General features: G+C 38.5%; 3 protein-coding genes across 3 annotated transcripts; all 3 read left to right on the forward strand.

Moving 5' to 3' along the window:
• Window positions 1-6,239: 6,239 nt before the first annotated feature.
• Window positions 6,240-8,038, forward strand: LOC139626361 (granzyme B(G,H)). The gene is made up of 5 exons (XM_071486683.1): window positions 6,240-6,361; window positions 6,504-6,663; window positions 6,901-7,033; window positions 7,232-7,459; window positions 7,566-8,038. Exons 1-5 carry the CDS (start codon window positions 6,310-6,312, stop codon window positions 7,731-7,733), a joined length of 741 nt encoding a protein of 246 aa, XP_071342784.1. The 5' UTR covers window positions 6,240-6,309; the 3' UTR covers window positions 7,734-8,038.
• A 1,834-nt stretch (window positions 8,039-9,872) lies between these two features.
• LOC139626385 (granzyme B(G,H)-like) lies at window positions 9,873-11,675 on the forward strand. Its single transcript, XM_071486701.1, has 5 exons — window positions 9,873-9,930; window positions 10,029-10,185; window positions 10,424-10,527; window positions 10,657-10,925; window positions 11,027-11,675. The coding sequence occupies exons 1-5, from the start codon at window positions 9,873-9,875 to the stop codon at window positions 11,204-11,206; spliced, it is 768 nt and encodes a 255-aa protein (XP_071342802.1). The 3' UTR covers window positions 11,207-11,675.
• Window positions 11,676-18,688: 7,013 nt separating this feature from the next.
• LOC139626368 (granzyme B(G,H)-like) lies at window positions 18,689-20,449 on the forward strand. The gene is made up of 5 exons (XM_071486690.1): window positions 18,689-18,815; window positions 18,922-19,057; window positions 19,295-19,427; window positions 19,630-19,857; window positions 19,958-20,449. Exons 1-5 carry the CDS (start codon window positions 18,758-18,760, stop codon window positions 20,138-20,140), a joined length of 738 nt encoding a protein of 245 aa, XP_071342791.1. The 5' UTR covers window positions 18,689-18,757; the 3' UTR covers window positions 20,141-20,449.
• The last annotated feature ends 5,588 nt before the right edge of the window (window positions 20,450-26,037 follow it).

The following is a 26,037-nucleotide window of genomic DNA, read 5'->3' on the forward strand; positions in this document are numbered from 1 at the left end:
TTAGTCTTATGTTGTCTGCTTACAGATCTCTTCTGCACCACAGTGAAAACCTATACAGCACCATTTCAAAGGTCTGTTTTTGTTTCCACGCTGTTCGACCGATGCGTATTTCTTTCAGAGGCACTCTCTGTGGTCAGAACACGGGATCTGAGTCAAACGAACTGATGAGGAGACAAGGGTTTTCTGTATGTGTGTATGCATAACTATCTATGTGTGTGTGTATGTGTGTGAGGGTCAGTTGTCACCCTCTGTTATATCTCTCGATACCCTGAGGGGTTTTATGTCTCTGACTTTACGGACTGTAAAAAAAAAAAAAAAAATCTTTTACATATCTGTATTTTTTGATGAGGGAAAAAAATTGACGTTTTGAAACTTTTTGAACTTAATAATTGACCTCTCACTAATCTCTTCCCGTGAACAGTGAATGTCCAATCATAGCTTAGAAACTGTAATCAGGCATGGAAATGAATTACAGAATTACGAGAGCAAAAATGTAGAGAATGGATGCTCTGGTGTGCTCTGACATAAGAAATGTTAACATAACATTAGCATATCCTGCTTACTGTTTACTTACACTGGTAGCCTATAGCATTACTTCCAAGGCCAACAACTTTTAATACATTTTATATGGTCAGATTAGAGGTTATGTCAAACAAAAGCCCTGTTCATGGCCAGCTCATCCAAGCTGTGTAGTATTTCATGACTGTGTGGGAGTGGCCCTCGATGCTACTACATAGACTAACGTTAGCAGCTCTGTGCTGCTCAGTGACTGTATATAATGATCGACGACACGACAATTCCCCAAAAGTGAAGCCGGAACATTTTGATCCCCCCCTGGAGGCTGGCTGGAATATAAGTCATAAACCCCACCCTCTCCACGTTAGCAGATGGGACATGGGCCAAACTAATAAAATCAAAGAGGTCATTTTGTGTAGTTATTTTTATCTTGACATATATTCAAGTGATAAGTTTGGTTTCAGTTAGTTATTATATATTATTATACTTTTATGAAAAGGCGGTGTGACATCATGATTGACAGCTGTGTGTGTGCTTGCAATTGAGTAGTACGAGTGTTTGGGTGGGACCTTGATACCGCAGCTCGACCCACTACTGCACAGACTCTGGCTCCAAATGACATCACCAGTGCAAGATGGCACTGGCCATATCCGGGATATTTTGGCATCGTTTTTGTACAGTGGGAGGAAGTGAAGACACATCTGGACACATCGTCCAACTTTATATAGTCACTGAATGTTTTTTTTTATTTTCATGTCTTCCACATTGATCATAAACTAGTGGGGATACGGACATTTTGCCTGGGACTATTTGAAGGTGAAAGTATGTAACTATGTTGCCAAGTCAAGTGTTTGTTCTTGTTTAAAATGAATCAGCTTGAAAACAGTGCTTTTCAAGCAGCCTATGGAGTTCATATTAGCTTAATTGCTCGCTGATAAAATCTGCAAAAACAGCTGTCATTTCAGCCAATACTGATGGTCGGCAAAGAGAATTCAGAAGACTGCTTTTGTCAACCTCCGTCTGAAAACATTGACCTGCTTATTCTGTTTAAGAGTTTTGAGTGGAAACTGCCACTGTTATCACTGTAAACTGTCTATGTGCCTTGCAAAATGGAAAAGCAAAACAACACTAACTACTGGGGAGCAGGGCTTAGCGAAAAATCAGTCATCTTGTGGGGAAGGGAAATTCACTTCTTCAACTGTAGATTCTTACTCTGACTTGACTAAAATAGACCAAACATCTTCTGAGAACATGCTATTTACTATAGTAATCACAACTGGGTTCATACCATTTCCTCTTTTCCTCATGACATGAAAGCTTTTAGCTACTGGTGTCACTTTTCATGCAAAGAAATAAGGCCTAACTATTTTGTTGGAAAATCTTCATTCTTCACCAATATGAAAAAGCTGGAGAAGAAGAAAATTCCCATCCTTTTATTATACTGGTTTAAATCTGATACATCTAAATATGAATCCCATGTCTAAAGCGGATAGTCACCATATGCTTTTTGGATTGAAATGGGTCAAGCAGACCAGAAAAACACCCGTCAGGCTGACATAATTTATGTCATTCAAGGCTGAGGGAAACGATTTGTCTCTTTTTTCTCTCCGTTTTGCCGTCCACGTTACTTGTGGAGAAGCTCAGTTTTGGTGAGATGAACACGTGGCTTGCTTTGGTAATTACATATAGTCATTAACTGTCTGCCTGTTCATATTTTCATTGTTTAGGTCAATATTGTGACTGGGTGCTTACACAGCCGCACTGGCCAGCTGTGATATATGAACAAAACTGCAGTCGGGAAAGAGGTATGGACCCCTGATCTCATTTGTTTGTGGTTGAGACCCACAAGAAACCTCGAAAACCCAAGAAATGAATGGCTTCATAGTAGTGGAGCAAAGTAACAGTGAATGTGTTGGAGAAATGTTGCCTGAGAATTACAACATACTTTACAGAAAGCTGTCACACAAGATGAAGCAAGATAAATCAACTCAGGATTATAAAGGTCTGAATCATCAAGCTTTGGTGATTGCGGTAGGATCGACTATCAGATCAGAAGCCAAAGTGTGCATCACAAGTCTTTTCAGAGAAATTTATGCATGTGATTGTGACGGGAAAGTGAACTTTCTTTCTCATACGGACAAACACGGCTTACCTTCAAAGTTATATAGTCAGCTATATATGTATGAATATTTATAGTAAACTGACATCTCAATATCACAATATCAGATTGTGCCATTTAAGTCAAATATTTTTATTTTATCATATAATTTTTATTATTTATTAACATATTGAACATTATTGAAGGTAGCACTGAAACCCACACATTAGAAACCACAGTTTTGCACAGTTTCATTAAGATTAGATGAAAGTGGAGAGTGAAACAAGGCTTTGTCAGTGTGATGGAAGCTGCACTACACACAAAATACATTTACAGACAGTATGTCGAGTCATTTGAGCTCCTGGCAAAATAAAAATGACCACTCAATTCTACATCCTCCTCCAGTTTGCTGGATGTTTTCATTATGCAATGTCTGTTCCAGTTAATTTCAACAGCATATATCTAACTTTAAATGAATATAAACACTCAAAGTTTTGGAAGAAAAAAAATTCATTGAAATTGCAGGTGCACCCAAGAATGTTTCTGATCTCTGTTTGCAGAATCTCTCCAGGCTTCAACAGCCAGCTCTGTCTATCCATGTAATATAACCTTTCCAGCTGTGAAAATACTGCTTAGAAAACTTGAATGGTTTTTTTTTTTTTTTTTTTTTTTCTTACAGAGATCTGATTACAAAGCTTTAGAAGAGGTTCTTGCCTGTTACTCCAAAACTGTAATATGGCTGATAGAGGTTGGCCTTGATAAGGCATCAGCATTGAGTCAGAAAGTCATTGTATTGAACACTTTAATGGGATCAAGTATCTATTAGTTTGCACTTATTTGAACAGATTTTTAGTACTCAGTTCTGATATGACATTTCCTGATTTTATTCACAGTTACTCGGTAACAAATGAAGAAAATCATATTCATTAAGCAAAGACACAAAACAAAGTCTTATTTTCATTTAGTGCAGTAGAGTACATAAAAAAAGTTAATTTAGTGACAAAAAATATCAAAAATCTTTCTTCTGAATCAAAATGAAAATAGCAAAAGACACAGAGAAAGACATTTATGGACTTCATACGCCAAATTCTGACCTCTAACTGCATGCAGCAAAAATGTTCAAAGATGTAATTCTGCTTTCAAATGACAGTGCTGTGGTCAGCAACTTGAGTTATGGTGTAATAGCTAAACTGATAAAAGTACTAGATGAGGTCATGCATCATCAGTCTTCTCGAGGCATCATTAGGCAAGTGAAGAGCAATAGTGTCAGTGAACAAATAAAATGTGGCTTTTGGAAGTAGATCATAACCATCTCGGGAGGTCAGTGGTACTTGAGCTTTGCTGTCTGAGCAGTTCAGCTAAACTAAGAGTGAGTGTGTGTGGAGCCCATTAGGGAATGCTGTCTTACTTATGTCTGGGAATGGTCTTATTTCTCTTGACAGTAGTGACGTCTTCCCATCACAGAGGCTGAGCTACAGTCTTGGAATTCAGACTTTTCCTGTCCTTTCTTGTGGGCAGGATGTGCTCCTGTTTGGCCGCTCACACTCATTGAGCCCTAATCCTGCAGAAAGAGCATATAAACAGTACATGCTAATTGGAAAACACACACATCCACATGTGCACGAACACTGCAAACACTTTAAATATATAGTTCCCTCACCGGTTTCTACAGTTAGAGTTGTTTGAGATGGGATGTCTCATTTCTTGGTTTTATGAAAGCATTGATATATTCTCCTACTACACAATACTAGTCTCTTTTATTAAGTCAGTGGGGATATTAGTGGTCATTGAAGTGGATGGCACCACCTAAATGAAAACCTTGAGGGGACAATCTTTGTGAGAAAGTGTGATGTGAGTCCATCCATTGACCATATTTGTGCAAAAAAATATATGATTTGTAAGACAGCTCATATCAGGATAACTGTTGAGCACAGTCACTATCAGATATCATCATGTCTCAAGGGCCACAAACCTCTGTTCCCATGTGACTTTAGTAAAACCCCCAGTTCTCTCTATTGACGACAGTAATAGTAATATCAGTTTCTGTGCCTGTTGTCTTTTATTTGTAGTCATTTCCTTTCTTCGTAATAAATGTATCATTTCCACCATGATCATTTTTTTCTGTTATTACATCCTCTCTTTCCTTGTTGCTATGTCCAGTGGCTAAACCAATCAGTCCTCTCAGCCAGGTCCCCATATAAGTGACAGGCCAAGGGTGAAGACCGTGTTCTTCCCAGGGTCAAGTTCTTCTCTGCATATCCTGCTGTAATTCCCATTACTGCCCTGGACTCCAGAAGCTCACGTCCCAGAAACCTGTTTGCGCTTTCCCTTCTCATCCTCCCCCACCTCCTGTTCTTCCCTTCTTTAGCACATGAAAACTGTATTGTGCATCATTCAAAACAATTACAATAACATTTGTGCCTAAGATGTAAGAGGGACATACTTGAGTCTAGACTGAGGAAGTGATGCAACAGACATATTTGTGCTCTGGTCAGTAAGCTGCATACTTTTAGCCTCGACTACTCTGTGAAAAAAAGGGGGAACAGGTTATGGCCACTACTATTTTCAGTATGTCTTCAAAGCTTTTCATTGCAGAGCTTCAGTCACATGTTTGATCTACTGTCATTGTTCTAAGCGAACCTCCAGATTCCCTTTTCATCTCTCATTGGTTGCTAGAATGATACAGCAGTCAGTACCTCACAGGTGTATTTTCCTTTATTTTTGCCAAACTGAAACAAATAGGTCTGCAGAACCGACATACCATGAACTGACATTATGAACTGCATTTGATTCATTTTACATTTACATTTTTCTAATAAAGAAATTCTCATAGTTTGGCTTGCCACTTAAAAGAAGAAGACTGACTGGAATATTATTTTTACTGTAATACTGGTTTATGGAAATGCAGCGTGCCGACTGATCTCCTACTCCTTTTGAAGAAACGTGATGACATCGTTATTCTTTGAGTAGCAGAGGGTTCACATTTCAGTGTTCCATGAACCACACTTTCACAAATATCTTTTTTTTTTTTTTTATGCACCATCTTATGATGTGATAACATCATAATAATGTCACTTTTGGGGCTGTGTGACAGACAGGGAGGCTCCACTGAGAAAATCATGGCTTTGAACATGAAATACTAATAGAGATCTTCAAAGCTGTGAGTGTTACCACGGAGGCATCATTATTACGACCAATTTTATCTACATTGGTTGGATTTATGCTCAAGCTTGAACCATTTGACATTAAATTTGCAGAAATGTAAATCCAGGTCAGACATCTGTGCTAGAAAAGAGCGTTCAACGAACAGAAGTCTTGACATGAAAAATCAGAAAAACACAGTCACAGATCTGTTCAATGAGTAGGCTATTTGTGTCATTGTTGCATATTTTTATTTTTTACATGTTTTCATCAAAGCTCAACTATAATGTTACATTATATATTAGGTTTTTAAACCACACACACACCATATCTACTTAATAAAAAAATCTAAAATCTTGTTTGGAAATCTAACTATTGTCATACTCTGGAGGTGACAGAGGCCCCTCCTTATGAAAGTGGTTCAAAGTTATTTGCGTATGCAGATTACGCAAACACTTCCTTCTCTCTCTGACACTAGGAAGCATTTAAAGACTGAACTCGTCAGTGATGTGCACCACTGTTCTTCAGTAGCTCAGCTGGACTGTGATCTCGCCATGTTTTTCAACTTGGTCATACTGATACTTGCACTGACTCTTGGGGGTCAAGGTAAGCAGTGTTTTTAAATATACTTTTTCATCCAGGTTGTCATAGAACACACATTAGTATGCAGTACATGAGGAACTACATTTGTAAGATATATATTAACTTCATCAGGAAGATCAATGGTCATCGATTCTTTTTTTTCCAGTTCATGCAGGAGAAATCTATGGAGGCCACAAGGCTGCGCCACATAGCAGACCATACATGGTGCTTTTGGAGCGGTACATGAAGGATGGTAGTAAAGAACACTGTGGTGGTTTCCTTCTGAATGAGGATTTTGTGATGACTGCAGCCCACTGTCAAGCTGAGTAAGTTCAACACACTTTTATGTTCATGTACTGGTAATTCTGATGCCCATGATGATATTTCTTAACCCAATAACATAGATTCATGTATTGACACTGGCAGATGCATTTCATGACAGCTTTGTGAATTGTGACATAAATTAAAGTCTCTAAATATTTTTATTTTTGTGAACACAATAGTTTGACCAAGTAACTAATCTATTTACTCACATATCACTTCTTGACAATATATTTTGTCAGGTCCTACAACATCTTACTAGGACTTCATGACGTCCGTAACAGTGAAGAAATACAGCGTGTATCTGTCAAAGAAGCTTTTCCACATAAAGACTACGATGAAAATGGTTTCAAAAATGACATGATGCTTCTTAAGGTAAGAAAATCCTTAGAGATCTCAGAAGCAAAGACTGGCTTTTGTATATTTTTGTTATTTCAAGTTTTTGTTTTTTATTATCTTATTTGCAAATGCTCAGTTGAATGAACAATAGCTAAGCAGGTGAGCACTGGACAAATGTGAATTGATATTTCAGCTTCATATCTGTATTTTTTGAATCTCTCTCTGTTCCTCAAGTTGAAGACCAAGGCACAGTTCAACAAAAATGTTAGACCCATTGCTCTCGCAGCCCGAGATGATGGCTCTCTGCCAAAATCATGTATAATCTCTGGCTGGGGAAGAAGCGAGAAATATGGTGTATATATGACTCCAGTACTCATGGAAGTCAATGTAACGCTCATTGACAATGAGAAGTGTGTCAAGGATAAGTTGTACTGCTCTGAGGGAGAGACTGGACCGGGTAAGGTACGTACATTTATGAAACATAGTAAGTATAAACACACTTTGGTAACACTGATAATTACATTACTGTTGTTTAAGCAATCACAGAAAACTGTGTATGTATTTCCAGGGAGACTCTGGTGGTGCATTGGTCTGCGAGGATGGAAAGGCGTACGGGGTGGTGTCCTTCAACTACAAACCAGCATCAGGTGGACCGGTTCTACACTGCTATACTAAGATACCCGAAAACAAAAGCTGGATCAATTTAGCTATGAAAACTGCATTAAAAAATCCCTAATGTATGTAACACTTGACTGATCAGAAGTCAACATTTGAATTCATTTGCGTTTCAGATTTTTTGTCTAACACTGCAGAACTGAAGTGTTGATCATTGAAATGCTCTTAATGCCACTGATTCCAGGTCCGGACCTGCTTGCTGTACACAGACTTAATCAAAATATGCTTAACTTTGATGATACCAAGCGACTCAAGTATTAATTTGGGAAATTCAGTCAACAGAGTGAAAATATATGATACATATATTGTAGACTGTATACTGTATGTACTTCTCTCAAACATTAATTAAACCAGCAAGAAAGACAACACTGCCTCCTTGTGAACAATCTGTGTTAACGCAACAACAAATGGTTCACTGTTCACTGTTCATGAGAACAACTCAGGCTGGACACTACCAGCGTATGCTGTCACTTTCCAATTATTAAAGCACATTTTCAGATTGTTGAAGCATTAAATAAAATTCAGCATTAAATAAGGCAATTTGACTTCAGTTGACACTCCTAACGTAGACTACATTTGTTCTACATGGAGAAGGGATGGAAAAATGATCTATTCATATATGAATTGTGATTCTAATCCTATAAGAATTGGCATCAATTCACACATTTCAAAAAGCCTGAAACCTAATCAAGTCTCTGTTGTTTAAGAGACCCTGTCACTGTGTGTTTAGTGCAGGAGTGTCATTTTGTACACTGGGACAAGTTGTTGGCTGGATGAGCACAAAACTACAAATGCGCTGGGGAGTCAAGAGAGTGTCCTGGCCTGAAAAGGCAATGTCTTATAGGGTGGAAACACTGTGCCCAGGTGTTTTCAGACAAGGTGATTAAAAAGGACTGTACACTGTACTGACACTGTGACAGGCCTCTCTTCCAGATCTGATCTGCAGTAAATTAGCTGCAGCATCGTGATTGCTGTCTGTTGTAGTGAGTCCTGGTACTGACTCTGCAGAGGTGCCAGTCAAGTTTTCATGTGATTTTTTTTCTCTGGCAAAGAGCATCATTGTTGTAAACAGCAGTTTTCTGTTGGCTCCAAAGCACCTGCCATAAACTCATATTGCCATAAGATGTCTCAGTCATCAACTTTGGTTAGAGAGTTATCATGCTGAGATCTGACAGAATCAACACATCTACTGAAATCTTTCTGACTGTGGCCCATTCAAAAATTTATAATTTATTTGGTGAATAGAGGAATCAATTTAGTTTGGCTTAAAAAAAGACAGACCAAACAATTATTTTACTATAATGTGGGTTTATAACAATACAGTCTGTCAGTTCGACTTCTTTTCTCTTCAACAGAACCCTGATGACTTTTTTGTTTCTTTATTAGGTCACTGGTCACATTTCAAGGTCTAATTTTACGCGAATGATAATGAGTGAATGATTTTAGAATGATGTTTCTTTCGCAGCTGTGTGACTTCAGAGAACCAAGGCATTGAGCATGAAATGCCAAAAGAGATGTTCAAGGATGTGTGTGTAAAATAATCTTCACAAATGAACACCACCTTCATAGATTTTAAACATAAAAACATTCACCATCACAAAGCTTCCAACTTGTAATTATATTTAGCGCTCTTTTCTCCTCTGAGAAAGTTATTAATAGTTTAGTTTAAACACAGGATATCTGGAACACAACCAGAGTGACCACTGCGCTCTGATCAAGGTGTAGAAACATCTGAAAGATGATCAAGAGAAATAGGAGGCACTGGAGCTAAATTTCATGTCATAGGAAAGGGTTTAAATTCTTATGTCATTATGATATTTACTTTTTTTTTTCTTTTTAATTAATTTGAAAAACTTCAAAAAATTGTGTTTTTGCTTTGTCATTATAGGGTATTATGTGTAGGTAAATGTTTTTCTATCTTAGCATAAAGGTACAAAAATGAAAAATTTGAAAACATTTAAAGGGTCTTAAGACTTTCTTAAACCCTGTGTGAAGAATTTTGACTAGTATGAAAATATCACTTTTGTCATACTGGGGAGACAGATGCCCGTCCTCATGAAAGTGATTCAAAGCCATTCAGCACATTCAAGCTAAGCAAACACTTCCTTCTCTCTCTAATGCAAGGAAGCATTTAAAGACTGAACTTGTCAGTGATGTGTACCACTGCTCTTCAGTAGCTCAGCTGGACTGTGATCTCACCATGTTTTCCCACTGTAAACTGGTCATACTGATACTTGCACTGACTCTTGGGGGTCAAGGTAAGTTTAGGTATATATATATATATATATATATATATATGTGTGTGTGTGTGTGTGTGTGGGTGTACTTTTTAAAACATTTATATTTATTTATTTAGTTACAAGAGAAATCTATGGAGGCCACGAGGCTGTGCCACATAGCAGGCCATACATGGTGCTTTTGGAGCAGCACATGAAGGATGGCAGAACAAAACACTGTGGTGGTTTCCTTCTGAATAAGGATTTTGTGATGACTGCAGCCCACTGTCAAGCTGAGTCAGTTTAACACACTTTATGTTTATGCAATAGTTATTCTGATGCCCATGATGAGATTTCTTAACCCAACAACAACATAGACTCATGTCTTGGGACTAGCAAATATTATTCGGGACAGCTTTGTAAACAGTGAAATTAACAATACAGTCTTTTAATGTCTTTATTTTTGTGAACACAGTGCTCTGTCCAATCTATCTACTCCCATATAATGTTTTTACATTAGATTTTGTCATTTCAGTCTGTACACAGTCTTTCTAGGAGCCCACCATGGCCCTAACAGTGAAGAAATACAGCGTGTGTCTGCTGAAGAAGCATTTCCACATAAAGACTACGATCACAATGGTTACAAAATGACATAAAGCTTCTTAAGGTAAAAAAAAAATCTGCTGTTAAAAGCCAAAATTTGGATGCATGCACAAAGTAAGTGAACAGGAAATGTGAACACCGGACAAATGTGAATTGATATTTCAGCACCATATCTTTATTTTTTATTATCTCTCCCAGTTGTAAAGTTGAAGTCCAAGGCACATTTCAACAGTTATGTGAGGCCCATTGCTCTCGCAGACCAAGGTGACGGCTCTATGCCAAAATCATGTACAGTCTCCGGCTGGGGAAGAAGCAACAGAGGGAGTGGTTATATGACTCCAACACTTATGGAAGCCAATGTAACACAGATTTACCATGGGCAGTGTCCCAGGGATAAATTGTACTGCTCTGATGGAGAGACTGGACCAGCTGAGGTATGAACATTTATGAAACATAAGAAGTAAAACATACTTTGGTCAACACTGATAATTAAATTACTGTTGTTTAAATGATCAAACCGTGTATGTACTTCCAGGGAGATGGGGGTGGTCCATTGGTCTGCGAGGATGGAAAAGCGTATGGGGTGGTGTCCGTCAAGTACAGATTAGCAAATGGATCGCCTCTACAATTCTATACCAAAATACCTGAGTATAGAAACTGGATCTATTGGATTATGGAAGCCTATGTTTGTATTTCTAATATTCGAGAACTTTAGAGGTGATAATTGAAGTGCTAATATTACAACTGATCCCATATCAGTGAGACTGCCACACCAAAGTGTCAACTTAAGAAATTCACATAAAAGAATACAAATATATGAACATGATTTAGTAGTAATAAGAAAGTAAGTTGTGTTTTTACCACAGCAGCCGGTACTCTACATTTACTGTCAATAAACTTTAGGTTATTTGAAGCAAATTAGATACTGAAACCAAGCAGGCTGGATTTATACAAACCAATCATGACACACAAATTATGGTGTAAAATCAAACAGTAGACTCAATCCTGTTTAATAGGTGTATTATATATCAATGTTAGAGAGAATATGTCCTCTGCCGTTAAACACAATAAACAACACACTAAATACATTACTGCTTTGCACGTCTTTTTTTAGACCAGATCGAGAACACGGGACCCTGTTTGTTTTGGACCATCTTTTGGAACAATAAACTGTTGCTCTGTCACCAAGTTCTCTCAGTGCGTCTGTACACTTCTCTGTTTGAAGAGTAATTAGATTAACAAAAGACAACACTGCCTCCTTGTGAACAAAGTGTAGTGATGCAACAACAAGAGGTTCACTGATCACTTCACGAGTCAGAGCTGAAAGTCTCTTCTTATTTATAAGCTCGAAACATGTACAGGTCAGAGAAAAAAAAACTGATTCACATAAGAACCACAATTCTTTCCTTTTAAGAATCTGAATAAATTCATAAATTATCCTCCAAACTTGGATCATCAAATTTATAGGTTACACAATAATGAAAGAAACAACAGCAAGGCCTGCTGTCAACACTGAGTGGAGCGGATCAGATGGGACATGTGGTTGTTGGATAACAGGGGTCCACCACACCAGGCTCATACTGCAACATATGGAGAGGGAATCAGGGAAAAATAAATTACTCACTAATAGCCATGCACACTGCACTGACCCACCTGTAACACAGAGAGATCTATTCACAGGGGTAGCTCTTCATAGACAGTTTAGCATTCAACATAATCATCCCACACATACTACATACAGAAAACTTTTGGGTCTGGGCCTCTCCTTCCCCATCTCCTCTGAGACTTCCTCACAAACAGCCAACAGACTGTTAAACTTGGCACCCACTTCTCCACCACCACCACCACCACCCTCAGCACCGGCTCTTCACAATCATCTCAGGAGGAGGTCAGTCGGCCTATTGGGATGAGATCCACAAACAGACAGTGTGGACAAAGGAACTCATCCTGGACCTACATTAACAGGTGCATTAACAAAATTTGTGACAAGAGAGGCCTTTTAAAGGTTTTTGATCAAATCAAAGATGGCGGAAATCCAATATGGCAGAAAAAGACATTAAGGATGCGTTTACCTCGGCTTGGCCCTAGGGCTCCAGTGATACATCGTTTGTGAAAACGGATGAACGGGTCAAAGTTAACCATTCATGCATGTCCAACTTTGACCTGTTGGTGGCGCTCTGGAGCTTGTGTTGCTTACACAGAAATATAACCTTGAACACATCACTTGAAACCAAGTAATGGGTGATCTCCTGTTAAATTATTACATTATTGGAGTATTATTACATTATCAGGGCCCTTGAAATGAAGGCTAACCTGATAATGTAATAACCTCCCGTTAATGTAATACTTTATTACATTATTGGTTAAGAGTGTATTACATTATTGGGAAGTTATTACATTATCAGGTTTTATTACATTTTCAATCCACTCAAGTGAATTTTTTTATTACATTATTGGAGTCATTACATTATCGGGGATTTATTACATTATTGGGTTCTACACATGCACCTTAAGACTCAGAGACAGTTTCTTCCCCAGTTGCACAGTGATCTCAAATAAGCACTGAGAGACTACTTTTTTGTGCAGTTCTGCCACACTGTAATTATAACTCAGACTGCTATTCGTTCCATACAGACATTTACTCATGTGCAAAACTATATATCCATGTTGTTCATTATTTTGCAATATCACATTTCATAGTGCTAATTAATATTCTTATGAACTGTTTTACATCCCACTGGTATTCATACTATTACACTCTGGTGCAATATTACAGTTAAATTGGCAATTACATTCTGTTGATCTGTTCTGCGCAATATTTTACATTTTCATATTCAGCACTCCTTCATTGTATGCAGCGCTCAAAATGAAAATAAAGTTAACACTTCTTCAAACTGCCACTTGTTTTTGGAAGCCTATTATCTCATATTATACATGTGGATCAGTTATAGGCATTTAAGTCCACTCATAGGTTTAAACCTGTTATAACAGACACCACCTCTCAGTTATTATAGGTGTTTCACATGAATTACTTAGTCAATCACCTGTACCTACAACATGAGATTTCCATGTCCCTCACTGTCCTGATACATGCAAAATTATCATCAAGGTAAAATGATTAAACCCATTATCTGGTTACAATATTAACCATAAATCTTCTAGTTAAATACATTCTACCCCATGTTTTCCCATTTGTTTATCTGTGACCAGAATACATTAAACAATGGTGACTAGCTTACAAGTAGAAGAAGCCTTCTGATTGATTTTTAATTAGTCTGATTTAGCAGCAGCACATCACATGACCACATTAGTGACTACATTATTAAATATGTGCATACATTTTTAGTGGGGGCACATATTTAAACACATACTCACTAATGCACATAAAGTAAAACTCTTTTGGAAAGTTTTGCAAGTTAATTTTTTTAAATGTATATTAGCATCCACTAAATGCTGGCTTCACTGTTCTTTAGTGATTAGTCACACTCAGTCTTTCAATTAACTGTGTGAACCTTTGTTTAACGGGAAGACTTTGTATGATCACATGTCTGCAACAGAGACAAATTTCCAATCATCACAAAGCAACAAACAAACTATAAATGTAGCCACTAAAGGTCAGAGACCTCAAGGCAGACTCCTGCTTTGCTTGATTGGTAGTTTTGCTTCATTTCAATGGGCATATCTTCCCTTTTTGTGACACACTGGTATAGGTGCTGCATCTCAGCTCCCTCAGATGCCAGTTGCTTTCTAGAGCTTCTCTCATTTAATGAAACAGGTCATTTGACTCTCAGCAATATAAGAACATAATTATAGTTGTTATTGCTGATTTTGCTTCTTACTATGTTTGTTTGAATGATCCCATTTTCATTGGAAGTAAAGCTGGTGAAATAGCGAGGACCTTTGACAGTTTTGTGTTTTACCACACTTCACTGGCAAAATCTGGTCCAAATTGAAAAACATTTTGTCCCCCACAGCTTGAAGTCTGGTAAATATAATAACATGCACTTGGTAGTCAGGGCAAAAAATAGCAGGTTGGCATAAGTTGTGCATTACTTTGAAAATCATCCATGTTGTCCTGATTTTCTTCGTGAAGAACATTAGAGTCACAGTGCTTCAATAAATCAGGTGCTGAGTGTCTTTCCAGTTTAAGATCTAGATAACCAAAGGTCCAATTAAAAATGACAGACCACTAAAGGTTAATATTCTGCTGCTTCACAGCTAAGGCAGAGGATGTGGTTATTGATATAAATCTATACTTCTTGTAAATTAGAAACAAGATGAACCATGTGTGAGCAAACTGGGTCAAGCCCACAGTCTGCTTCAAACCCGCTGATTTAAAGAAAAAAAAAAAGGGTTAAAAATGAATTTGCAATTAATTTCATCATTCTCACAAGCTACAGCAATTGACAGACTAAAGCAGTGTTTTCTGATAGGAGTATACCCTGATATCTGGTTTTAATTGCAGAAATAGGCAAAAGTGGTATCGAGGAACTTTCACTTTAAATATTTTGCCGACAACATTTAGCCAAACTTAACAAGTTTCCAGTACAGCAGCTGTGAGGTGGCAGTGCTAACCCAGCACCTACTGGGAATTTCTGAGCATCACCCTGGATTCGACTTTCAAACCTCCTTGCCAAGAGAGACATCTCAGCACATCTCTCTTTATATGTATATGTATACCTCATTGTCCACTGCCTCTCCTTGCTTGGCTAACTTAATTACGCTTTCCACATCATCTCACATGGCTGTTACTAGAATGGCATTTTCTTTTTCTACAATGAACACATATAATTGAAAGGAAGCTTATGCCTCACCTCAGAAAATTAAAGATAACCAAGGGGTTCTATACTGCTGTTTCACAACTCTGATGCAGGAAATGGTTTGTGATATTATCTGTGCTTCCTGTGCTGTTAATTACAAACAAGATAAGCGGAGCAGTTGAGACTGATGTGAACAAAATAAGAAGATTTTATCTACAATCAAAATCAAAAAAACAAAAACATTGTTGGGCTTGACTGGAACCTCAGGGTGAAGTTTTGTCAAAAGGTTATTTGTCAGAAATATGTCTACAAATAATGAATATGGCTTAGCAAACATAATTTGAGTAGCCCTGTAAAACTCTCAGTTTATATGGTGAAATAGTGTACATAGGAGCAATACTGAAGTTTGTGAGGTATATGTCAAGTAGGAGTTGGAAGTTTGGTGTCCCTTTTCATCCTCTTTTGCTTTATTGACTCTGATATAATTGCTGACATCACGATTAAGCGCCCAAAATGTTATCATGCAATGACCTATAGCCAGTGACTTAACACCAATCATTTTTGAGATAGGATGTTAAAAAAACAAAGTCATTAAAAAAATGTACGTACAGTGTGAACAGGATAACAGCTGCCTGCGCCACTGCTCAGATTCGGACACTGGCTCAAACCAATAAGGCAGAACTGAAGCATAACGGCTTCAACTGTTTGTTTACGACAGCACATGGATAGAAGTGTTTTTGCCGTGGTCTTAAAGAGCCCTGAGCTCAAACAGATCGTTTCACATAGAGGGTGAACAGAGTACAGTATGTACAGAAGAAGAAAAATAATGTCTTTTTGGAACATTGAATCATGTAAATCTATTTAAGTAGATACCAAGAATAAAATGATGAACAGTAAAAATGGCTATAATAGGTCCTGTTTAAATTGTTGCTGTAAGCAAGGACTTGTGGGAGGGCATTTTCTCCTTTCCTTTCGTAAAGCTTAAGGAGATAAGATAGGAAGCACTGATGCTCCTTTCCTCATCAATTAAAGAATTTGAACAGCTCTCATCATGGCTGCCACTTAGGTAATTCTGGGTCATTTCACTCTGTTGCAAAAGTGACTTTTCGATCACAGCCCGGATTTTGTGTTTGGCTGTATGACGTTTAATGTACCTGACGACTCCTGCAATGTCATTTGAGCCACCAGTTAGTAATGTCCTTTTTAAAGCATTTAATAGCTTAAAAAACCTTGAGTAGGATATGTAAACACTGTCTGAAAAATGTAGAACTTCAGAATATCTAACATTTTGCCGGAGGTGATAGAGACCCCCCCTTATGAATGTGGCTCACATTGTTCGCACATTCAATTCAATTCAATTTCAATTAAATTTTATTTGTATAGCGCCAAATCATAATATACATTATCTCAAGGCACTTTACAGGGTAAGGTCAAGACCTTACTTTGTTACAGAATAAACCCAACAGTTCCCACAACGAGCAAGCGCTTGGCGACAGGGGGGAGGAAAAACTCCCTTTTAACAGGAAGAAACCTCCAACAGAACTGGGCTCAGGGTGGGCGGCCGTCTGCCTCGACCGGTTGGGTTTAGGAGAAGATAGAAAGAGGGGGAGGGGGAGGAGAGGGGAGAGAAGAGAGAGAGAGAGAGACCAGGAACAGCTGTGTCGGTAATGGTGTTATCAATAGTAATGACAGGTAACAGTGGTTAATAGTAAAGATGAGTAGTGGTGGATCTGGGTCCTGCTGCTCCCGGGGCAGAGACACCTGCAGAATGAGGACAGAGAGAGGGAGAGAGAGGAGAAGCACAAACTACGGGAGAGAAAAAATACAAAGTTAATGGCATGAAGTTATCGAGAGAGAGAGGGGGAGAGAGACAGAAATAGAGAGAGAGCGCCCAGTGAATCATGGGAATCCCCCAGCAGTCTAGCTCTATAGCAGCATAACGAAGGGATGGGTCAGGACATACCCGAGCCAGCCCTAACTATAAGCTTTACTAAACATTGTGTCTGCCTCCGGAACCCACACTGGGAGCTGGTTCCACAGGAGAGGAGCCTGATAGCTGAAGGCTCTGCCCCCCATTCTACTCTTACAAACTCTGGGAACCACAAGTTGACCTGCATTTAGAGAGCGAAGTGTCCTATTGGGAAAATAGGGAACTATAAGCTCTCCAAGGTACGATGGTGCCTGACCATGAATGGCTTTGTAGGTGAGGAGGAGGATTTTAAATTTGATTCTGGAGTTTACAGGGAGCCAATGCAGAGAGGCTAACACAGGAGAGATGTGATCTCGTTTCCTAGTTCCTGTCAGTACTCGTGCTGCCGCATTCTGGATCAGTTGGAGGCTTTTTAATGAATTTTTGGGACATCCTGACAATAAAGAGTTACAGTAGTCCAGTCTTGAGGTAACAAATGCATGAACTAGTTTTTCAGCATCCTTTAGACATAGAATGGGTCTGATTTTAGCAATATTGCGCAGGTGGAAGAAGGCTGTCCTAGAGACTTGCTTTATATGTGAAGTAAAGGACAGGTCCTGATCAAAAATGACACCAAGGTTTCTGACTGTAGCACTGGAGGCCAAGGTGATGTCATCCAGAGTCAGTATATTATCACATAGTGTATCTCTGAGGTGTTTTGGGCCAATTACAATAACTTCAGTTTTGTCTGAATTTAAGAGTAAGAAATTACTGGTCATCCAGGTTTTTATGTCCTTAAGACAGACCTGAAGCTTGGCTACCTGGTTAGTCTCACCTGGCTTCATGGATAAGTACAGCTGGGTGTCATCTGCGTAACAATGGAAATTCATCTGGTGCCTCCTAATAATGTTTCCCAGAGGGAGCATATATAGACTGAAGAGCATTGGTCCTAGCACAGAACCTTGTGGAACTCCATGACTGACTTCTGTGATGATAGAGGAGTCATTATTAACATGAACAAACTGGAGTCTATCTGACAGATATGACTTAAACCAGCTTAGTGTGGTTCCTTTGATGCCGACCATATGTTCTAGTCTCTGTAATAAAATCTTATGATCAATGGTGTCAAATGCGGCACTAAGATCTAGTAGGACAAGTACAGAGACAAGTCCATTGTCTGAAGCTATGAGGAGATCATTGGTAACCTTAACCAGAGCTGTTTCTGTGCTATGATGGACTCTAAAACCTGACTGAAAATCTTCAAACAAACCATTCCTGTGCAAATAATCACATAACTGGTTTGCAACAACCTTCTCAAGGATTTAGGAAATAAAGGGGAGGTTGGATATAGGTCTATAATTGGCTAAAACATCAGGATCAAGAGTAGACTTTTTAAGTAGAGGTTTAATTACTGCAACTTTAAAAGCCTGCGGTACATAACCAGTTGATAAAGATAAGTTAATCAGACTTAATGCAGCACATGCAGATTATAAAAACACTTCCTTCTCTCTCTGATACAAAGAAGCATTTAAAGACTGAACTTGTCAGTGATGTGTACCACTGTTCTTCAGTAGCTCAGCTGGACTGTGATCTCACCATGTTTTCCTACTGTAAACTGGTCATACTGATACTTGCACTGACTCTTGGGGGTCAAGGTAAGTTTAGGTATATATATATATATATATATATATATATATATATACACATATATATATATATATATATGTGTGTGTGTGTTTGTCTGTGTCTGTGTCTTTGGAGGCCACGAGGCTGTGCCACATAGCAGGCCATACATGGTGCTTTTGGAGCGGTACATGAAGGATGGCAAAACAGCATACTGTGGTGGTTTCCTTCTGAATGAGGATTTTGTGATGACTGCAGCCCACTGTAAAACTGAGTAAGTTCAACACACTGTTATGTTCATGTACTGGTAATTCTGATGCCCATGATTATATTTCTTAACTCAATAACATAGATTCATGTATTGACACTGGCAGATGCATTTCATGACAGGTCTGTGAATTGTGATATAAATTAAAGTCTCTAAATATTTTTATTTTTGTGAACACAATGGTTTGACCAAGTAACTAATCTATTTACTCCCATATCACTTCTTTACAATATATGTTGTCAGGTCCTACAACATCTTACTAGGACTTCATGACGTCCGTAACAGTGAAGAAATACAGCGTGTATCTGTCAAAGAAGCTTTTCCACATAAAGACTACGATGAAAATGGTTTCAAAAATGACATAATGCTTCTTAAGGTAAGCAAATCCTTAGAGATCTCAGAAGCAATTATTTGATATTGTTGTTGTTGTTTTTTTATTTCAAGTTTTTGTTACTTATTATCTTATTTGCAAATGCTCAGTTGAATGAACAATAGCTAAGCAGGTGAGCACTGGACAAATGTGAATTGATATTTCAGCTTCATATCCGTATTTTTTGAATCTCTCTCTGTTCCTCAAGTTGAAGACCAAGGCACAGTTCAATAAAAATGTTAGACCCATTGCTCTCGCAGACCGAGATGATGGCTCTCTGCCAAAATCATGTACAGTGTCCGGCTGGGGAAGAAGCAACAGACACAGTAAATATATGACTCCAGTACTCATGGAAGCCAATGTAACACTCATCTACAATGAGAAGTATGTCAAGGATAAGTTGTACTGCTCTGAGGGAGAGACTGGACCGGCTGAGGTATGTTCATTTATGAAACATAACAAGGAGAAACACACTTTGGTAACACTGATAATTAAATTACTGTTGTTGAGCAATCAAACTGTGTATGTACTTTCAGGGAGACGCTGGTGGTGCATTGGTCTGCGAGGATGGAAAGGCATACGGGGTGATGTCCTTCAACTACAAACCAACATCAGGTGGACCGGTTCTACACTGCTATACTAAGATACCTGACAATGGAAACTGGATTGACTGGATTATGGATCCCTACACTTGTATTTCTAATGTTCGAGAACTTTAGAGGTGATAAATGAAATACTGATATTACCACTGATCTCATATCAAGGAGAGTGCCACACCAAAGTCTTGACTTTCATCTAGACAGCTTTAATAAAAAATATGCTTTGCTTTGATGATACCAAATGATACATGTTCCCTGCTACATTTTATTTACATATTGTATCTTTGATATGTTGTTTTCTTTGATATGTAATTCTTTGAGTAAATGCTGCTCTGTAGTAATTTTTGCATTAACATAGAGGAATGTATAGCTTGTTAAGGTAATGTAATGTGCGCTGCTTTGAGTAGCCATAAAACCTCTCAGGTCTTTTTTCCCCTTCTGTTTATTAGGGTAACCATGTGTCAGGTGTTTGTTGGTCAGTGCACCAAGTCACTAAAACTAGCAGCCACGGGAAGGGTGGGTAATGTTAATACTCAGGCAAAATGGCATTTCTAGAGTGCAGTAATATAAAAACAAAACCATTAAATCTTCTGTTCAGTTTTCTGAAAGACACATAAGGTAGCCAACCAGCCTGTTCAATCAATGTTGTCAGCAACAGAGATGCAGACTGCATGATTCCTAATTTCCCATGACAACGACAGTAATGTGAAAGTAACCTGAGTGCTGTAGTAGCTAGAACTAGCTCATGTGAACTGCTTGTTCACCTACCTACACAAAGGCTGAAATTACAACTTTGTTTGTCAAAAACGTGTAGCCCCTTGACTTTGAGTTAGCAACTGGCGACACAAAACAAATGTAACTATTATATATTTTTGTTAGACTCAGGATGCATGCATAGTTTGATTGAACATGAAAGTGCATCATGAATGTTTGTGAATGTGAAACATGATAAAAACATGACTATGACAAAACAAAGAACTATAAACACTGGGTTTCATTAGTCCAGGTCTGTTGCATGAATTGTTTTGATGCTGTGATGCTAAAACATTAGAATACAATGTTGAGTGGTAGTTTCACATTGACAACAAAAGTTATTTGATCTTTTTACGATAATAAATTAATTTTGTGGTTAAATTAACACCATAGCTTTTTTTGCATTATGCAGGGCACGTTATTTTTCATCCACATGTTAGTGTACTGAAGGAAAATTGAATAGATTCATATGCACTGAGTTTGAACTGGAAGTGTATTGTTCGATAGCTTTATTATGTTCATGCAGTCAAACCAAATCAGAATATATTATTTTGAGCTTCATGTAAGACAATTTAATGGTTGTAGGAGGACAGCAAAGACAAGGAGGAGGATGAGTTACAGATGGAGGAGGGAGAAAAGATAGGAACAGACAGAGGGGGTAGTTCAAACACTACACTGCATCAACTATGTCTTAAGATTTGAAAATATTTAAAAATATTCAAATATTTGTGTAGGGTGTATGGTATAATTATGTGTTATACTGGTGAGAGAGTGTGAGACAGAATGATGGAAAGTCCCTCTCCCCCTTCACTACCAGGGCCAAACCATAGAGAGAGAGAAGGAGACACAAAAGAGACACAACAGCAACAGAGAAGCGATGACAAGCAAGAATAGAGGGGTAGCATAGAAAAGACTCTAAAAAGGCAAGCAGTGCATAAAGAGTCGGTCAGCTAAATCTTAACATATTTTATCTCAACAACTATTTATTCTTTTTTTGTGAACAATGAAAGAAATGTTTGGGTACTTCAAATGGAACTGTGTGTGTGTGTGTGTATGATTGAGAAAGAGAGAAATGTAGTTGGAAATAAGGAAAATGTAACAATTCATATATTTGCTACGGGAACCTTCTGGAACCCTCTCGAGGACCTGGTCCCTGGACCCTACTTTGAGAACCTAGGCTTTCAGCATTCATCTCAGTTGCATGAAAATTAAAAAAGAAAAATCTCCATGGGAGGATTTCAAGGATCCCCTACAAGGGTCTGGGCTAAGCACCCAAATCTTGAAATAGCATACAGCAAAGCCCCTGATCTGGACAAATATTTTCACCAATTCACCTCCCAAGTGAATGGATCATCAAATGTAAAGTACATAACAAGACAATCTTGTAAAAAAAAATCGAACTGAGTGGGTAGGCTATATTTGTTTGAAAGAGAGAAATAGAGAAAATATATGACCATGATTTGTATGTAATAAGAAAGTAAAGTGTGTTTTTTTTCTGCAGCAGTAGGTACTCCGCATTTTCTCTTATCATTCACAGCAAATTAGAAATTGAAACCAATCACGCTAGATTTAAAGAAAGTATGTTGTAAAATCAAAACTTTAACTGTAGACTCACTGCATTATTTGTTAATTTTAGAAAAAATATACCCTATGCTCTTAAACTCAACATTATATATATTAAAAATGCATTACTACCTTGTGCATCTTCTTTTAGTCTAGATCCAATGAGAGCACAGGCCTCTGTAAATTTGTTCTGTACTATTTGAAACAATAAACTGTTTCTCCCTCGTGTTCTCTCAGTGTTTCTGTACACTTCTCTTTTGAACATGAATTAAATCATTACATTACATTTACTCATTTGGCAGATACTTTCATCCAAAGCAACTTAAAAGTGATCAATAAAATCAATAAAAAAATTCACCACTGCCACCTTGTGAATGAAGTGTATTAATGCTCCAATAGGCATTAAATAAATTTAGGCACCTAATAAGGTAATCTGGCTTTATTATCACTCCAAATATAGATTCAATTCTACATGACCAGGCAGAAAAAACAAACTGGTTCACATAAGAGTTGTGATTTCCTTTCTTTAAGAATCTGAATCAATTCATAAATTGTCCTCAAAAATTTGAATAATATTTTAAAACATAATATCACAGTACATGAAGTATACAAACAAAAATGGAGATGGACATTTGTAAAGGCATTTTATGTTTAAACCATGCAAGATAAAGCATGCTTACATCATTCAAACTGAAAATGATGATATAATAATAAAAGAGAGAAAAATAGATTATTCAGACGATGGACAAATGTGGGAGTTTTCACAGAGAGAAACTTAACACTTCTGGAAAATGCCAATTGATTGTGGAAACAAGTCACCTTGACCTCATTTTATACATATGGATCAGTTATAGCCATCTATATTCACTGGCAGGTATAAACCTGTTATTACAGAGTAATTACATTATTTGGTTAGAATAGTATCAGTAAGTCATAGTTAAATATATTCATCCCATTGTTTGCCCATTTGTTTATCTGTGAGAAGAACACATTGAATAGTGATGATTTAAGGAGCTCACAAGTGGAAGAAGCCTTCTGATTTTTGTTATTGTCTAATTTAGCAGCAGCACATCATGTGGTTTCCATTTTTAACTTGGGACCATATTAGTGACAACAATGGAAATGTTCTCAGGGGACACAAAAAAGTGATGACACTGTACCATCAGAAGCCACAGGTGCTGGTCATCACAAGTCTATGGCTTGATCCACAGTTATCTCAAGGACATTGAGAGGAGGTCGTTCTCACCTCATAGCATATGAATCACTTTTGGGCACAAACAAGCCATAAGATTTTCAATCAGATTTTAGACTTCATCATAGCACAGAAACAGCTCTGGTCAAGGTTACGAATTTATTTAGTTATGAATTCCTCATAGCCTCAGATGAGTGGACTTGTCTCTGTACTTGTCCTACTAGATTTTAATGCTGCATTTGACACCATTGGCCACAAGATCCTGTTATGGAGACTAGAACATGTGATTGGCATTAAAGGAACTGCACTAGGCTGGTATAAGTCATACTTATCAGATAGGTTCCAGTTTGTTCCTGTTAATAATGACTCTTCAATGCACACAAAAGTTAGTCATGGAGTTCCACAAGGTTCTGTGCTTGGACCAATACTTTTCACCTTATATATGCTTCCTTTAGGCAATATTATCAGGAAGCACCAGATAAATTTCCACTGTTGCACAGATGACACCCAGCTGTACTTATCTATGAAGCCAGGTGAGACTAAGTGTAGAGGGCGGAAAAAAGAGCCTCCTTGAGCAATCTCAAGGATGAAGTACCTGTACAGAAATGTTACAATGCCATCCCAAAACCCTTATACAGAGAAGTAAAAGAGTATGTACAGAATCTGCTAAATCAAGGATGGATAAGGAAGTCCACATCGCCATATTCGTCACCTGTCGTCTGCGTGCGGAAAAAAGATGGCGGCTTACGGTTGTGTGTCAACTTCAGAGAGCTCAATTGGAAAACCATACCTGATAGACACCCCTTGCCACGTATCCAACACCTGCTGGAAAATCTTGGAGGTTACACCTAGTTTTCAAAATTGACCAAGGGAGTGCCTACCACCAGGGCTTGGTAGATAAAAGTTCACAGCATGTCACAGCATTCAACACTCCATGGGGGTTATACGAGTGGGTGCGACTCCCATTCGGCCTCACCAATGCTCCTGCAGTGTTTCAAAGGTGCATGGAGGGAGTTCTGGAGGGCCTGAGGGACGAGTGTTGCTTTCCATATTTAGATGATGTGCTGTGTTATTCAACAACTTTTGATGGTCACATACAAGCACTACGTCAGGTGTTTGGTAGAATGCGAGAGCATGGCATTAAGCTGCAGCCAAAGAAATGTGAACTTTTTAAACAGCAGGTGAGGTACATAGGCCGGGTTGTGTCAAGTGAAGGGGTGCAAATAGACCCCAAGGACTTGGAGGCAGTTTCCCAGTTGAAAGTGAGGGAGCCCAAAACAGTGGGGGAAGTTAGAGCTTTATTAGGTTTCTTAAGCTACTATCGCTCTTATATTCAGGACTTTGCCAGACTTGCCAGGCCCCTCTTTGAGCTTGTACAGGGTCAGAAGGAATCAAACCGGACAGTACTGTCCAAACCTGCTAAAGGCAGAGCCGAAGTCTAAACAGTGGTCAGCTGTCATCTAAGACACCGGTGCAATGGACTTCTGAGCACAGCACTATTGTTCCTAGGTTTGTAGAACCAGTTCCCCCATATTAGGCTATCCTGACTGTGATTTGCCATTTATCCTCCACACCGACGCCTCAAATGAAGGTTTAGGGGCGGTACTTTACCAACAGCAGGGAGGCAAACTACGTGTCATAGGATATGGCTCCAGAGCACTCACTCCAGCAGAAAAAAATTATCATTTGCACTCAGGAAAGCTGGAGTTTGTTGCTCTGAAATGGGCAATTTGTGATAAATTCAGGGACTATCTGTACTACGCTCCTACTTTTACAGTATATACAGATAACAACCCACTGACATATATACTTAGCACAGCAAAGCTCAACGCAGTAGGTCCCCGTTGGGTTGGTGAACTGGCCGAATTTCATTTTGATATTAAGTATAGGCCAGGGAAGATGAATGCCAACGCGGACACACTGTCGCGTTACCTGATCAATCTCCAGGAGCGCATTGGGGAATACACAGAAACAGTGCCCACAGAAGTAGTGGCAGCCATCTGGCAAGGAGACAAAGTGGAGGAAAAAGAGGGGGTACCCTGGGCTGCTGCACTGGTCCTCAACACATCACCTGATGACTCACTACCTAGCATTACACCTGTTTTCACCCCAGAGGACATCCAAACAGCACAAAAAAATGACCCTCCAATTAGTGAGGTAATAACACTGAAAAAAAGAGGATGGATCCCAAATGACAATGACAAAAATCAAATGTCACCTGAAACAAGAAGGCTTGTACATGAGTGGAACAAACTGAAATTAGACAAGGGAATTCTGTACAAGTGTGCTAGTCAGAGAAAACAGCTAGTTCTTCCTGCTGAACTGAAACAAATGGTGATGGAGAATTTGCATGACAACATGGGGCATATTGGTGCAGACAAAGTAACTCAACTGGCAAGGGAGAGTTTTTTTTGGCCTTTCATGCAGAAAGAAATTGAAGATTATGTGATCAGAAAGTGTGTTTGTATTAAACAAAAGCGGCCCTATGTCCCGAACAAAGCAACCATGG

The sequence above is a fragment of the Trachinotus anak genome, unplaced genomic scaffold (genome assembly GCF_046630095.1).
Source record: "Trachinotus anak isolate AG129_WGS33_773 ecotype Australia unplaced genomic scaffold, CSIRO_AGI_Tana_v1 ptg000010l, whole genome shotgun sequence".
In the NCBI taxonomy this organism is placed as follows: Eukaryota; Metazoa; Chordata; class Actinopteri; order Carangiformes; family Carangidae; genus Trachinotus; species Trachinotus anak.

Excerpts from the sequence above, each read along its gene's own strand:
- LOC139626385 (XM_071486701.1), top strand. The coding sequence starts at position 9,873 with ATGTTTTCCCACTGTAAACTGGTCATACTGATACTTGCACTGACTCTT. Across the intron at positions 9,931-10,028 it reads ACTGACTCTTGGGGGTCAAG|TTACAAGAGAAATCTATGGA; the intron begins GTAAGTTTAGGT and ends TTATTTATTTAG. Across the intron at positions 10,186-10,423 it reads GCAGCCCACTGTCAAGCTGA|TCTGTACACAGTCTTTCTAG; the intron begins GTCAGTTTAACA and ends TTGTCATTTCAG.
- LOC139626361 (XM_071486683.1), top strand. The coding sequence starts at position 6,310 with ATGTTTTTCAACTTGGTCATACTGATACTTGCACTGACTCTTGGGGGT. Across the intron at positions 6,362-6,503 it reads ACTGACTCTTGGGGGTCAAG|TTCATGCAGGAGAAATCTAT; the intron begins GTAAGCAGTGTT and ends TTTTTTTTCCAG. Across the intron at positions 7,460-7,565 it reads GAGAGACTGGACCGGGTAAG|GGAGACTCTGGTGGTGCATT; the intron begins GTACGTACATTT and ends ATGTATTTCCAG.
- LOC139626368 (XM_071486690.1), top strand. The coding sequence starts at position 18,758 with ATGTTTTCCTACTGTAAACTGGTCATACTGATACTTGCACTGACTCTT. Across the intron at positions 18,816-18,921 it reads ACTGACTCTTGGGGGTCAAG|GCCACGAGGCTGTGCCACAT; the intron begins GTAAGTTTAGGT and ends GTGTCTTTGGAG. Across the intron at positions 19,858-19,957 it reads GAGAGACTGGACCGGCTGAG|GGAGACGCTGGTGGTGCATT; the intron begins GTATGTTCATTT and ends ATGTACTTTCAG.